The sequence below is a fragment of the Struthio camelus genome, chromosome 7, assembly GCF_040807025.1.
Source record: "Struthio camelus isolate bStrCam1 chromosome 7, bStrCam1.hap1, whole genome shotgun sequence".
In the NCBI taxonomy this organism is placed as follows: domain Eukaryota; kingdom Metazoa; phylum Chordata; class Aves; order Struthioniformes; family Struthionidae; genus Struthio; species Struthio camelus.
In genome coordinates, this window is record NC_090948.1 from 36,589,923 (window position 1) to 36,605,531 (window position 15,609).

Genomic DNA, 15,609 nt, shown 5'->3' on the forward strand with positions numbered 1-15,609 from the left:
AAAGTTCAGGATTTTTAGAAGTGATGGCCTTCACGAGTTGCACTGCTGAGAGCAGCCCTTCCCGCGTGGGTGCGCTGGGTTGATGGTTTCGCGGCATTGCTTTTGTCTGCGGAGGTGACGTTCCAGGTGGTGTATCTGCTGCCAGAGACTTCGTGAAGTTTAGCCTTTTCTGTGTCAACGTTTCCATTGCCTCACACGAATCCAGAAGAGTTGTGCCATCATAGGTAGTTGGGCGAGAACTGGCCTGACTGACACTGCTTTCGATATCCAAAGTGGTTTTGACTTTAAGGGTAAGAAAGACGATTTCGGTACGGGTGATGGGATTAAGTATCAGACCGTTTGTCCCCGACAGAAGAAATAGCTGAGATACCTGGTAATCGGAGTATGGCAGAAAACGTTAGCTGGAGCCCCTTGCTTTGCCCTCGTTGGCCTGCCTGGCGAGCTGTGTTCGCCCCCCGAGGGGACAGATGGCCGTGAAAAGAAGGGCGGTTAAGGACCGGCTGCATACCTGCAAATGAGTAATCTCTCTCTCACGTCTGCATCTCTGCTTCTGTGCTGTTCGGTTTCCTGCTGGTTATCGTGCGATGAAACTTGGTTGTGGCATTTCAAAATCTGCCGCCTTTATGCCTAGTGTCATCGAAACCCCAGAGCAACGGAAGGGACTCGGCTCTAGGGCGCTCTGTATTTTGAGCCTAGCTTGAGGCAGCAGGCGCTCTTTGGGAGCGCGCTCGCTCGTGGTGCGCTCTAGGTGTTGGTACTGCTGAGTCGTGCTGCGTTTCGGGGTGCTGGGAGGACGCCGGGGAGCCGCTGGGGAGCGTGGCATCGCCGCCCGGGCCAGGGCAGCCCCGCTCCCCGGCCAGGGGCCTTTCCGTGGTTGCCAATATCAGATGGTTCAAAGGCAAAGTAGTCGCTCCTCGCTCTGGGGCATATATATTGCTATTTTAAAAAGATGTGAGGTGGTGTGAAGACTAATTCAGTGAGATCGTGTAGGGAGCTGAGTAAAAATGACAGGTAATATTTCTGTCATAGCAGCAGAGCTGGCAGAGCACGGGGAAGGCGTCGATTCAGTCCACCGGGCAACTTGCGCAGAGCGGTGCTTTCTTACTCCTGGGGGTAGAGTCCTTCAGCCTAAGGATGGGAGAACGGGGCAGAAAGCCAGAGAAGCAGCTGATTCCGTAGACTGTCATTTTATTTTTATTTTTGTTTTTTTACCTTCCTTTCAAAAACCACCGTGTCATAAAAGGTACATCTTGAGAAAAGACCGAGTCTTTCCCTATTGGCCTTGAGTTTTCTGAGGTGCTCTCCCCTGTTGAGTTGCAGCCCTTGTTTCGTATTTTCCTGCTCTATTAAGGTTAGTTGTTTTTTCTTTCCTTCCAGGTGAGGATGATGAAGATTCAAACTTGCTAATTCTCAGCTACCCGCAGTACTGTCGATACCGTTCCATGTTAAAGCGCATTCAGGACAAGCCTTCCTCAGTGCTAACGGACCAGTTTGTTTTAGCCCTGGGTGGCATTGCGGTAACAAGCAAGAACCCCCAAATCTTCTACTGTCGGGATACCTTTGATCATCCAACTCTCATAGAAAATGAAAGTATATGTGATGAGTTTGGTAAGTCACTTTGCAGCTATTTTATTTTTCTCGCAAGTAATGATGTTTTTCTTCTGCTTAAATGTCCACTGTTTTCCAAGGGGCAAATGTGAACCAATGCTATTTATGTTTGAAAAGTCGTTGTCGGCGCAGTATGCTAACACATGCAAAATAGCAGAGGCTCGCGGCGCGTCCCGTTGCTGGTGCAGAGCGCTCCTCGACCGCGCTTACGCTCCCAGGGCCCCAAAGAAATGTCGGCGAGCGACTCGTGTATTTCTGGCGTTCCTGAAATGCAGGCTTTTTCCGTGGGAGTTTTGCCGTGGCGGGGAGCTTGACTTTGCACGTGCAGAGGCACGTCTGGGGGGGTGAACCTCTTGATTCAAAGGGGACGGAGAGCGCGCCACCGCTCCCCGGGAGCACGCAGCTCCCCGCAGCTGGGAGAGAGCCTCCTCGTAGCTGCCGGGTGGTTTAACGCTGTTTTTGTCAAATCAGCCCAAGCGGCAGAGGACGTGCTGCGGGGTGTGCGGCAGAAGGCCTGTGCCGTATTACCCGCGGCGACGCCAGGCATGGGTCCAGTGACGTTTCTTGAGCGGTGATGTTGTGATGCCAGGCTTGCAGGGTCGGGCCCAAACTGGTAAACCTGCTTACGCTCGCAGCAAACCATTACTTTTGAGTGAACAGTAATTGCTGGGGGGTATGCAAAAAAAAAAAAAAAAAAAGTAAAAAAAAAAATGTCTTGGAAGTTTGGTCTACTAATGCAGAAGTATCATCTTGACTTTTATTTACATTAAGATCCAGCTCAGAATGTGAAGTTCAGTTTTAATTAACTATCCTGCATACATGGGAAAGGTTGTTTTAGGCTTGAAGGCGTTTGATGAGCGTACCATCTGTTTTCTGTAGAGTATTTTATTCAGGGTCAGTCCTTGATTACAGGTTTGCTGCGATAGTTGGATCCATAATGTAAGTGTATCATGGAATATTAGTAACAGATGAATCAAAGCGATGTGGAGTGATGCAGAAATGATGCCTCGCGAACCATAGCAAGCGCTTTGTTCGCTCTCCGAAAGCCAACCGCGCCGTTCTCCTGGCCTTTGCGAGGCAATTACCTCGTTATCCAACCAGAGCCACAGCAGTCGTTGCCACAGAAATTAATTTTGCGTATTTACAACTTAGTTTGATTTAGGATGCATATCTTTTAATGCCTCTAAGTCCAAAAAATACTACTCTTCAAAAAAGTATGCGTTATGCAAATGACAACGTAGTAAAACGTGCAAGGCCTGTTGGTGCTAGGAAGGCAGAAACTGGCCAGCGTATAGCTCCGTCCGTTTCTATACTGCAGAGTGCCTGGTGTCAATTATATTACCTTTGTCGAAGGCAACGGACAAAGTGCTGTTTTATCCCTTTCTTTGCTGGCAGGACAATAAAATGTACAACACTTCGTTACACAAACAGTTTACACTGATATCATGTAGATTGATGTCACATGGGGAAAGTGATGACTGCTAAATCTAAACAGAGGCAGGGTGGTACAGTAGATAAATGGATTGCTGCAAGGCCCTGAGATTTATCAGCCAAGTCGGAGGGGGAGACCCGATTACAGAAATGTGACCAAAATTCTGAAAAGGTGCCTGTAAAGAGGTCCAGGCGCGCTTTACTTGCGTTTGCAAGGGACAGAAGCGCGCAGAAGGGAAGGGGTCGGGAAACGCGCGTTTCCCCATCGCCTGATGGGCCCAAAACTCTCGAGCCAGCGCCAAGCTTTGGGAAGCGAGCTACAGCGGTGGCCCGGCGCGAGCAGCTCTGCCCCGCGATGCGGACGGCAGCCCTCCGTCCCAGCCTGTGCCGTCCCCTGGGCGCCGGAGGACTGTGCCCTCGATGCAGTATGGGCCAAGCGAGGCACCAGGAGCCCCGCCACAAAGGGCCCCGTTCACCGCAGCCTGCGAGCCGCGGTTCTCGTTAGGCAGTTTTAACGGAGAGAAATGTTTTTCCAGGAAGTATTCTCCCTGCTTTTATTATGCATTTTTAACAAAAACATTTTGTTCTCCTCTGGCTCTTTTCTCCCCTCCCCCTGGTTTTTTCCCCGTTCTGTGGAGTGAATGCACACACGCACACGCACACAAAGGGAAAAAGTGACAAATAAGGAAGAAAAAGCAGGTTTTGTTGCCACTAGGTAAGGCGGGCAATTCTGTGTGTTTGGCGTGCAGCTGGCCCCGGCGGGCGTCGCGGCCACCATCCCAGCGGCCGAGCCGGGACCGGTCGGGCTCAGCAGGGCGATGGAGCAGGATCGGTCCCCTCCACGGCCTCGCTTTGTTTCTGTGTGCGGGCCAGACTTCACCTACGCATTCCTATATCTAATTGCCCGTGTTAATTGGCATGTGAAAAACCCAAACGCTGTTTCCTCATTCCCCCCGTAAAATAAAAAGGAATATTTTCTGGCCAAATGTTTTGTTTCTCTCCAAGCCGATATCATTGGTAAAGACATTTTTCGAACTCCATTTGATTTATCAGCCGCTGTGGTTACTGTTATTGAATAACTTCTGTAAATGCATATAATTTACTGGTATTGCTGTGCGGTCCTATGTGCTGCCAGAGAAAAGAAGTGAAAACATTGGGGTCCTAATAATTTTCATTACGGACCGAAGAGCTCTAGCTGGAGCAAAGCTGCCTGTAGAGATGTGTTGCGCGTAGGATCGGAGGGTCGATGGGCAGAAAGCGGAGCGGTGGCTGGAGCCGCCTGTCCGAAGGAGGCATCCCGGCGCTCAGCGTCGCAGCCGGAGGGTCGGACGCCCGGTCGGACACTGGCTTTGCCAGCTGAAAGCCCGGCACAAAGCGACTTCTCACGGTGTCTCGCTGGATGGTGCTGTCCAGCCTGCCCCCTCGAGAGGGGCAAGGAGGCTGCCTTCTGCTCCGGGAGCACGGGCTGGCGTCTTGTGTAAGCAGGAGTGTTAGGGGAAACCAAGTCATTCATTTCTTGTCTATTTTTTAAATCTGTTTGGTAAATTTTAAATCGTTCTGGATTACTTTTATAGCACGCGGGGTCCGATATGCTATTAAAAAAGCTGTTTGGTCCCAGGGGTACCGTAAACACTTGCTCACCCCTAAAAGGAAGTTCAAAGTTTTATTTTTATGTGTAAAGGCCAAATTTATATAAAACATTTCATACCCAAAAGTGAGAGAAGTGTATCATGCTAGGGTATTAATATCATCTTTTCCTCTGAGAAATGAAACTTCTTCACTTTACCATAAAAAGAGCAGCGCACAGAGAAGCTGCTCGTTGAAAAAGTGATGTGTGAAGGCATTGCAAGCCCCACTTCCCTTCTGCCCCCTTTCCCCCACCGAAGGCTAACAGTTGCTTGCATTGGGAAAAAATCATCTACAAGCAAGGAGAGAAGAGAAGAGAAAAGGAAAAACCGCCTCCCCCTCAACAGCTCCCATCCCTCTGTAACGCGCTGCCGAAAGCAGAGCAGTGATTTCCTTTCCGACAGTCTCACCGTCTTTCTCGTCGTTGGCCGGGGAGGCTGTGGCAGAAGGACAGGCCCGCAAAGCGGGGGGGACCTCTTAGGGAGGGGGAAGCGCGCCCCAAAAAGGCGCGTAGGCTGAAAGCAGGCTCCGGCGGGGTGCAGAGTGGGACCGCTGCTTCTGGGATGGCTGAAGTTGTGCCTTTGCTTTCATTATGCATCTTAGCTTAGCAGAACGTTGTGACTCATAGATAAAATCAGTTGTTTAGGGGAAAAACATAACAAAACAAAACCCTGGCGTGTAAAATTAGACTTAAAAAAAAAAAAAAAAGAGAGAGAGAGAAAGAAAAAGAACGTTTCCAGTGTAATGAAATACAGCGAGTTTTGCTGTCGGTGACATTCTTTGTTCGCGTGAGTCAAAGTTGACTTTTCTTTTTAAACCATCTCTAGTATAAAGGTTGCGCTTAGGAATGAAAGGTATTTTTTAAATGTTTTTCAGTTGAGGTAAAGCTTCACCGTTATTGCTGCTGTTCTGGCTACTTGCGGGATCATCGACATCACTGAAATGCAGCACGGCCGAGAAGGGCCCTGCTCCCCTGGGTCTAGGTCTCCCAATCCCAGGGGCTCTGTCCCTCCTCCTGTCATGCAGGTGGTGTCTTCAGTCTCCTCTCCAGAAGGTCTGTGCAGGGATAGCCCTTCTTCTGGAGCAGCCAGAGCTCAGTATATTCAATCTACAACAGCGGCCAAAAGTGGATGGTGGAGGTGTTGCGTGTGTGTTAATCCCCCCACCCGGACTGGCTGGAAGAGGATGTTTCAGCACACCTAAGCTGGTAGTAATTTGGTCAAGTCGCAGGGATATTTCATCAGCTAGCGTTAGCTCTGATCATCTGCAAGATCTCCATCAGTGTGCCTCGTGCCCCTCACCTTTGAGAGCAGCCCCCGGCCTGAGGAGGTGCAGGTAGCTCACCAGGTGGGAGAACTCTCTTCCCGCCTGAGGGTGTGTGTGCAGCTTTCATGCGCTGCGTTTATTTTATTTTATTATTTGAGAGCTTTCCCTTTAAACAAGGGCCCTAGGTGCTTTTTATTTTTGTTTTTTTCCCTTCCCCTGCCCTTCTCGAACATTGCACGTATCTGCTCCTGGGAACAGGCCTATGATAGCGTCCCAGTTGGAGCACGTAACGTAGCGGGAGCACGTAGGAGATGCTCGTGTTTCCTTGCGCACCAAAGAATGGCAGGAAGTACGGCGAGCCAGGCAGGGAGCTGCTGATGTTGCTGTATCTTCGTTCGTAGGTAGAGCAAAACGGCAAGCTTTCCTCCTCCCCCCGAGCCCAGAAGAAGGAAAAGGCAGCCTGTAGACCTTCAAAACTTACTCCTCTTTCCCCGGTACCATTTTTTTTAAATTTCCAGTTTTCAAGTTTCTCTGTTTCAACACAAACGCGATATCAGAGCGGGATCAGTGTTGGCGCACCTCTGCTAGGACTGGAGCATTTAGCGTTTAAAAATATGATGTGAAGAGTATGGAGGCCTTTTGCTAGCGGGGATAGTGGGACCTCCTCGGGTGGAGCTTTACGGTGGCATCTCCAGCAGTCTGAAAAATATGCAAATCTTTTCCAAGGCCCTGGGTAGAGTGGCTTAGCTAAATATTTCAATTTTAACTCTCTCAAAACAAAAACAGGACATAGCTGTAGGGGAAGTAATGATTAATGCATAATAGTGCTATATGCAAGATGCATAGATAAATGTGCCTTTCTTCCTCTCTGCCCACCCCACCTCTGCAAGCGTAAGCTTTTAGCTTGCAAAAGAAAATCTGGAAATGTTCCGGATTCTGGTCAGACCTCTTATTTTGTTAATCCAACTGTAGAGTAAGATATTAATGATCCCCAGATGTTGTTTAGAAAGATTGATTTTTCAGTTGTGAAAAAAATACTTGCATTTTTTTTAAACAAGTGATATTTTCTAGTGTGCTCTGCAGCATTTGAATAAAACGTCTGAAGGCAGAGCTGTTTATATGCCCAGCATAATTGCTTCTGTTAAGTGATTTCTTCATTCTTAACATTTTTAGCTCTAATTGCTTTTCCCCCATACATCTAAAAATAAATATTTGCAAGTTTTGCATTCTGTCACTCATTGAAATGCATAAAATATTTGTATACTCCAAGCAAAAAAGCCCCGATAAGGGGTCACATTCTGTCTCGCTTGCGGTGGCGTAAAGCCAGACTACCTCTCTGCACTTCAGTGGCTGCTGCTCCAGACTTTGGCCGGTTGGCCAAGAGCAGAATCTTGCCCGACGCTGAGAGCAAGCTGCTCAGTGAACGGAGCTAATGTGTGGTAAAGGAAGATAAAATACCTTCCTGTCGGTAAGAACTTTGGCGGAAACAAGCGCCGTTTTCTTTTTACCTTATTATGGTACGTTTTTGCTAGCAACCGTAGCGGTAACCAGGATAAATATTAAGGTAGACTATATGAAAGCAGAGCCAAAGCTGCTTTGTGGAGAGCACCGGCAGAAGCGCTGCCTCCACGCCGAGCCGAGAGGAGAGCCTGGGTGTCCCCAGGCCTGGCCTAGCGCTTTTAGCTGGAGGGCTCTTCGTTTCCCTTTTAGTCTTTAATAGTGAGTGCGTGAGGGTCTCGCGGCGTTTGCAGGCTTTCTCAGGTGGAGGTGGGGAGAGAGCGAGCGCGCCCCTCCAGCAAAACCAGGGTTGGCGAGCGCCCCGCTCTGTGGCTAGTTTTGCGATTTGGCTATCAACCTCGGATTAGGAACTACACGCTTCCTGTCAATCGCAGTGGAAAGTCAGCCAAGCTGTGCTCGTAGCAAACGCGAGGACGACGTCCAGCAGCAGCGTTTGCACTCCCGGAGCCTTCCTTGTTGTTATTGTTTTCAGTCTGCGTTCGTTCGAGCCCCCAGGGGCGAACGTCGCTGCGGTTTCGGTCCCGGCCGGGGTCCCAAGCGATGCCCGGGACGAGCCTGCAGCAGGCGGGCGCCGGGCGCCCGCGGCGCCCGAGCCGGGGAGACCCGCGGGGCCGGGGCAGCGCCGGCACGGTGGAAAGAGAAGTGGTTTCTGTCAGAGCACGGTCACGTTCTTCTGATTAAACCCACTCAAAAAAGACAACATTGTAATATTTTCCAATGACTGTTTATCATGAATTACGTCAGCCCTTAGTTTAAATTGCTATTATTTCTCCTTAATGCTTCTTGGTGCCTGCATAATTTACAGCATTGGCAGCTGCGGGACTATGAAATAACCTTTCACAACCGCCATACAATAGTAAAGAACATGAAGTTTTTGTTGTTAATTATTATGGGACTCCTTTAACTTTTTTACAAAGTGACATAAAATATTGTTGAGGTATTTATGGTTAAAGCTACTTTTACATGGCTCTATTTTGCTTCTGGCTAGTTCCTAACTAAAGCAGTCATTTGTGGTTATTATGCCTTGGGAGATATTATGTCAGAACTGGTTTAAGAGTATTATTATGTATCACATGTCATATATTACATGTCAGCACTTGAGGCTGTCTTTCAATAAAAACAAATGTAATTTTAGTTAATGGTCTTTTAGGTATAGGCCATTTGTAAGCTTACCTGAGTTCATGCGAAGGTGTACTGAACAGCTTTGTTCCTGCGCAGGGCACGTGAGCCCTTTCCTTTGGGCTCGGCATGCAGTTTCCAAAATGTTTGTCGTTACGGCCGCCGTCGGAGGGGACTGCCTCTGAAAAGCAAACAGTTTCTCAATACCGAGGTTAACGTACCCATTTTAAGGAGCTGTAACTGTTACTCATTACTTTGTTTACCTCTCCCCCCCCCCCCTTTCAGTTCATGCTTCCCAGGTTCCCGGCTGCTCCGGCTCCTCGTGGCATCCCAGGCAGCTGAGCTACCTAATGATGATGCTTCACTGTTGCTGCTTAAGTAGCTCCTACCTTGGAGCTGATGCCGGTGAAGGGTGGTATAAATTAAAGGCTGCAGGCAAGTGCAAAGTTTCCCTGAAGTTTCATTTCAAATCTGGAAGAAGCAAACTTGCACAAAGCAAACTCTGAATTAATATGTCATTCCCCTTAGTTCCAAATACTGTGCATATTTTCCAGTACTTACTTATTTAAAGCAAGAAATGAAGCATATAGGGTGTGCCAGAAAGTTTACAAAGAATGAAAACGTATAAATGACTCATGCGAAATTTTTCTGAACTTTTTTTTTCTTTCTTAACATGTAATTAATTAATTACTGCTGTGCATAAAAAAAAAAAAAACAAAAACCACTCTTCCCCCCCCTCTCCCCCCCGCCATGTTTGAGCACCATAAAAACGATCAAAGCCTCCGTTTGTCTCTAGTTACATTTAACTCCGTGGGGCTACTGGTCCGGGTGACTCTGTTGTGGGGATCGCAAACCCTGCTGGGCGAAGCAGCAGCCCGGATCCCCGCGCGCCGGCCGGGCTGAAGGCGCCACGGCGCCAACGCCAAATTAGAAAAGCGCGCCAAGAGCGGGCCGAGCGTTTCGTGTGTTAACGGCGTTGAAATTTGGTAAGGCGCGGAGAAAAGGGAGCTGAACTGGCCTGGACGGCGGCACGATTTTTCGCGTTGGCCCCCGTGCTCGATTTCCCCGGGCGCGAGCGAGGGGTTTGGCGGCGGCGGTGGGAGGGGGGCTTGGCTGCTTCTGCCGAAATCAAAGGCATCTCACGAGCCGCCGGCGAGTGAAAAGGGGGTCGGTCATTACGTAAGGGTGTAGCAAACTTTGCCCTTTAGCGAGCGAGTAGTAGGTGTTCCCAAAGCAGATGGAAAGATGGTAAAAGAGGGCGACGGAGCTGACGTCTCGGGGATTTTAATGGAGGCTGGCGCGAGCGGCGAGGAGGCCAGCGTGCCGCTTGCGGAGCCCCCGGCCCTGGCGGGGTGTCCTGTGCCTTAATGAACGGTTGTGGCACTGCACCGACATCATGGCTTGGCCGCATCCGCGCGTATATACAAGATATGGGGTGCAGATGTCTTCCCCCCCCCACCCCCCCTTTTTGCTGCAGCTTGGCTGTTGGAGGGGCTGAACAAGCAGGAGAAGCGCCTGAGCACCGCGCCGAGCCGCCTAGTCCGTGAGGAGAAGGGGCTCGGAACAGCAGAGCCCTGCCCTAGCTAACTACAGGGATTCAGAACTGCTCTTAGCTGCAGATGTTACGCCATTTTAGAAGCTTAGACTAAATAATGTCAGATCTTGTTTGCTTTTTTAGTATGTTATTCATTTATTGGGAAATTCAAAATGTAAAACAGCTGGGAAAGAGTTTGGTGTTCGCTAAATAATCTTTAAAATGTGTACATTTCAGCCGTACTCTTATAGCACTGCTATAGCAATGACTGAATTGTATATTATAGTTATAAAGTTCTGTAAACATGCCCTACCATGTAGATGACAGGGAAACATGAAATGGGAAAATGAGATAATTCTGGAGCCAAATTTTATGTATTACCGTCTTGATAAGACAGCAAATGGGCTTCTCCTTTTAAATAATTTGTAATTTTCCAGGAACACGCACGGGTGTTAGGAACATCGTGCATGAAAGAGGAGGAGCAAGCACTGTTCGTTCCCCTTTAATTCTCCCTTTGATGTTTATGTCAAAACGAAGGAGTTAATTTATCTAGGAGTTTCACTGCATGAGTTGGACTGTACAAAACCAATCATGTAGAAATAATAGACTACCACTGGAAGTGCTGTACTATTGCAGTTTTAATAGCTCTCCAGTTCTGCTCAACAATTAGTCCATACATTTTATAGCTGTGTCTTTAAGAAACTGGCACACTCAGCAAAATCACAGTAATTGGGAGATGATGCAATGTGGAGAGGAATCAGAGGAAGAAAATTAATTGAAAAATAGCGTTTTGTTTGGTTTGGGGCTTGTTTCCTTTTAAAATTTTAAATACTCTGGTAGCAGTTACTGGTGGGTGAGATTTCTGCAGCACTTAAATTCACGTGGCTGTAATTTTGTGAATGTATTTTTGTTTGCTTTTTAAAGCAAATTGCAAAAGAGGCCGAGTAGGGCATTAAAAAGTTTTGCCGTGGTCTTTGCTCTCTGAAATCAGGTGAGAGCAGTAGGGTTGATTCGGATGACTTTTCTCCTCTGTTGACACCAGTGCTGTTTGAGGAAGGTCTCGATACCTGTCACATCTTTGTAACCCTGAACAGACAGGTCATGGTGAATATGTGCGTTAGTTCACCATCCATACAAACTGGCGAGGAGTGCTCAGCAGTCCGTTTTCGCTCGTGCCCGCCAGAGAAGGCACGGATGTTGGCTGAAATGGAGGCGAGCATCTCCTGGTGACAAGCCAGTGGATGCTGGTGGTTTCTTAGCGTGACCTTGCTTTTTACGCATAAGTAGCGAATAGGCAGAAAAAAAAGGAAGGAAACTAGCAGCATCTAGCTCCCAAAAAGAAAAGTGTTACTTTTTTCTAGATTTATCATCAGCAATTAGATCATTACAGAGCGTTGCTTTAGAGATCGATTGTCCATTATGGGCCAAAGGCCAGCGCAGCAGTGAGAGTTTTGATTTCAGCTGAAGTTTTGGGCTTGGACATATATAGCTGTATCTTAGTCTTTTAGTGTTCAGGCAAGCATTTTTTTGTGCCTCAGGGCTGCTGCGTTGGTCTTAATGCCATAAATTACCTGAGGGTCATGATAGATAACCAATTGACTAGGGTAGGAGAGCAAACCTGATTTTTAGATGAGTAAGCAGGGGAATACTGAGAAGAAGCGGAGAGGTGTTAATACTACTGCATATAGCACTAGAGAAAATCATTATCAAAACCCCCTAAGAGCTAACGTTTTTGGTAAGTCAGGCAAGTGATTATGGCTCACTGCAAAAGGGTGATACAATTTGACGAGACAACTGCACCGCTAATACTCACATGTATTATTCTGAACGGCAGGCTGCAGAGGATCACGGGAGAGCAGGAATGCTTTATTAAAGATATTTTTCCCACTTTCAACTTTGTGCCCCATTCTGATGCCTGCGCTCTGCACATCGTATTGAAGTACAGGATAGGGTTAAGAAAAGATCCAAAGAAGAAGAGTTCCTGGTATGGAAAACTTGCCTTTGAGTGGAAGCCTGAAAAATGTCAGTCTCCTTAGGGTATGCAAGAGAAGACTACGGAGGGTCCTGCTCACCGTCTGCTAGTGCCTCCATGAGAGGAGAGGATCAGTGACTGCAGAGCGCTCCTTAATTTGGCAAACGGGCACCAAGCAGGATCCAGTGCTTCAAAGCTGAAGCAGCTAAATTAATGCTGAAAATTATTTAGCAGTGAGGGGTAATTAACCACGGGAGCAACGTAGCTAGGAGTGACGTCGAATTCTTTATTACCTGAATCTTTTAAATTGAGACTACTTTCTAAAAGGCATGATCCTTACTCAACTGAAAGGTGCTGTCTTCATCCAGCGGTCGTTCCGAAATTGATAGGCAGCATTTGCGGAAAGTCTTCAAGGCTGTAATATCCTACTAATTCGTTCTGGCCTTGAAAACTGTCGCTGTATTAGCACGTGTCACTTGTAGCATCTGCGCCAGCAAAGGCTAGATTTTGCTGGATCTTGTGTTCATTGTACAGTAAAGCAAAATCTTCCTAGAAGTTGCTTACGCCCTAGGTGTTAGACAGCAGTCTGTCCAGGGTTAGGCAGGAGGTTGCTGAGGTAGGAACCAAAGCCCAGTACCCTCCTTGCCCGGGCCTGTCTCGGTGGCCGTCGATACCCTGTGCCTTGAATCTCGTCCTTGTTCTTTTTACCCAACTCAGTCCCGCTGCGAGCTGTTGCCTGCCTTGGAGGACCTTCTTCGGAGGGCTGTCTGTATATTCATGACTTCATGATTCTTTACGGATCCTTCACAGACGTCTCCGGTCACCTAACCTTTTTGCCCGAGAGCTTCAAAGAGCGTGTTAATTAAAAAGCAGTTGTTAGCACCAAATGAGTAATAGAAGGGGAGGAATTTACTTGAAATCAACAGTTTCAAGCCTCAGAGAGGGTAAGAGAGTATGTGAAGGGGCTAAGGGTGATCATCCTGCTAACATGGGTGCCATTGACAGGCACTGCTGGTTTTGCTTCAGAAGGATAGCAAGGAGCCATCCTCTACCGTCAGCACTGCTCTGGACTTGCCACTACAGTACACAAAGTTAATTTCCCAGTGAACAGAGTTTTTTACTATGAGGTGGCATGTTTACTTTGAGTAGGTGTTGATTCTGTTTCTCACTTCAGAAGTTAAATAAGTCACTTCATCTTCACCTTTCAAGTCTCACTAACCTCGACTGAACTTTACTTAGGTGAGCCAGTATCCTATTACATATTTTTACAGACGCGGGACACAAGTTTGAAAAACAGAGGAAAGATTATTTCCAGGGTCTTTAACAGCTCTTAGCTCAGAATTAGTATTACAGTTGCCCTCATTCCTTTATGCCATCCTGATTTTGCAATGAACCATAATCATTTGACTGATTTACCAAAAAAATGATGGTTCTTTAGGATTTTTTTCTGGTGTTGGTTGTTTTGAAAGGCACCCTGTAATTAAGTTGAATACATGTACATTGTGAATGTTTAGTTACGATAGACATGGGTTTGTTATAAAAGAAGAAAACACAAAAATTACCTAGCTGCAAATCCTTGCAGTTGTTTAGTTTAGAAGTTTAAGTCAATTTATGGAAGTCTGTGTTTACTGTCTTTGGAGCTTGATCATGACATTGGAATGTATTTTGGAAAAAAGACCCTATAAAATGAAATCCACATTTACTGGTAAGAAGCGCAGAGCACTTGGCATTAGCAGTGAGACTATAGTATCCTTTGAAGTGTAGCAAAGAAGAATACTTGCCAGTGCCATTTTGGGTTTAGAAGATAGCAAATTGATGCATTCAGTAAGTTCTAACACTGGCTGTAACATGGATGGACCCAAAGCCGTTAATTCCGTAGTGAAAGCGCGGACGGTGATATCCCAATGACAGCAGTCAGAAGATGAAACAAGATCTGAAGCACTTTATTTAAAATAAAACTTTATCATAAAATAGTCTCCCGAAGATGCTGCTTTTGTGATGTGCGCTGTATATGAGTAATCTCCATGACTCATTTAGCCTCTGACATGCTGCAGCCATCAACATTCCCAGCCACGAGAGTTGCCCTTTATAAAGGAAATATCCTATTTTTGGTATGGCAATGTCCTCAGTTTTAAAGAATTTTCCTCTTTTAAAGTGCTCAGACAATTAATGCCTCATGCATGTATTCAACAATAGTTGCCTAGCAACCATCAGAAATATTCGGGAGAGCAAAGGAGGCTGAGATGAATGAATAGAAACATCAGCTCCCGTTGCAGGTGAGCTACAGAAGGCGTGAGGGCTGCGCTGCCAGTTTGGGTCTAAATATGGGGATCCATGAAAATGAGACGTCCCGAAGCAGAACGCCGTTCGGATCCAGAGCTGAGGCAGCTCGTACCGCAGTGCAGCCAGGTGCGGTGGTAGGAGGCTGCAATTTGTTTGGCTCTGCTCCTCTTCCAAGCCTAGACCAAAACAATACAACTACGGTTAAAATAAATTATGGAAGACGGACAAACCCTCCTTAACGGCTAGGAAAGTTTTTTCTACCCCGTGTGGTATTCCACCTGCAGGTGGAGAATACGTACCGCTCCCCCTGACTCGAGGGGAAGTTTTTAGCGGTGGGTCTAGCCGCAAAACAAACCCAGCGTATGAGACTTGAACTTCACCCCTTCTCTCACGCTGCTGCCCCATTTCCCACTTTTTTCCCCCTCTGTTTCCATTTTATTTCTGGCATGGCTTTTACGTCACGTAAGGTTTTCTCACCCTTCTACGTCAAGTCCTTGACGCTTTTTGTCATTAGAAGATGCCGTTTTGGTAATGGGATTTTTTTTTTTCCCCCACGGTAACTCCCCACAGCCAGTTTTAAAATTTTCATCCGAAAGATTGAAGTTAAACATTTAATTTTGGGTTGGATGGACTGAACTCTGTCTCACTGAATTGAAATACTCCTTTTGGGGGACAACTCTGCAGAAGGAGGGGTCCAAGCGAGGGTCCCGGAGGTGCTGGTTTGGTGGTGTCCGGTGCCTGTCCCTCTCTCTAGGCAGGGTTTGGTGTGCTCCATGGTCCCCTCGTTGGTCATGCTGTCGCGGGGCCCTGGTGTCGTGGTGTTATGTGGTCCGGTTGTTGCCCCGTAGTGTGGTTTAGAACTTTTTGGACTGCCTGTCCCAACAGGCAGAGGCAAATGGTGGAATTCTGCTTTTTTCCCCATAGGATAGGAAATCCTGTTTTTGACCATCTCTACTTCAAAAGTGAAGGTTAAGAGCAAGATTACGATCTCTGTTCCACTCGTGTAAATCCACCGGAGTCAGTTATTTGGGATTTACACTGATGTAATTTAGATCAGAATCTGGTGCTGAAGCTTTTGGGGATTTGCTCCTGCACCCGTTGACTTCTGTGCCACTTGACTGCCGTTGCTTTGCTTTTGGTATGTGTTGCTGTTATTTGCATGTGGAAGTGCCTCAGGGGCCCCACATAAAATGCTGGTTCACTAGCTTTAGTGGAGTTTTTTAGATTAGATGTTAAAATGTTGAAATCAAAA

At 47.2% G+C, this 15,609-nt stretch overlaps 1 protein-coding gene across 9 annotated transcripts in view; it reads left to right on the forward strand.

Moving 5' to 3' along the window:
• Window positions 1-15,609, forward strand: part of ARID5B (AT-rich interaction domain 5B) — a 109,411-nt gene that overhangs the window by 40,537 nt on the left and 53,265 nt on the right. For 7 of the 9 annotated variants that reach the window (XR_011142255.1, XM_068950806.1, XM_068950807.1 and 4 more), the window contains one exon: window positions 1,378-1,608. Coding sequence is in view for 8 of the 9 variants with exons in the window: in XM_068950806.1 (XP_068806907.1) it covers window positions 1,378-1,608 (231 nt within the window). In the remaining variant the exon portion in view is untranslated. Of the gene's footprint in view, window positions 1-35; window positions 291-1,222; window positions 1,244-1,377; window positions 1,609-15,609 lie in introns of those variants that run through there. The other 2 variants (XM_068950811.1, XM_068950813.1) reach the window with 2 other exon arrangements.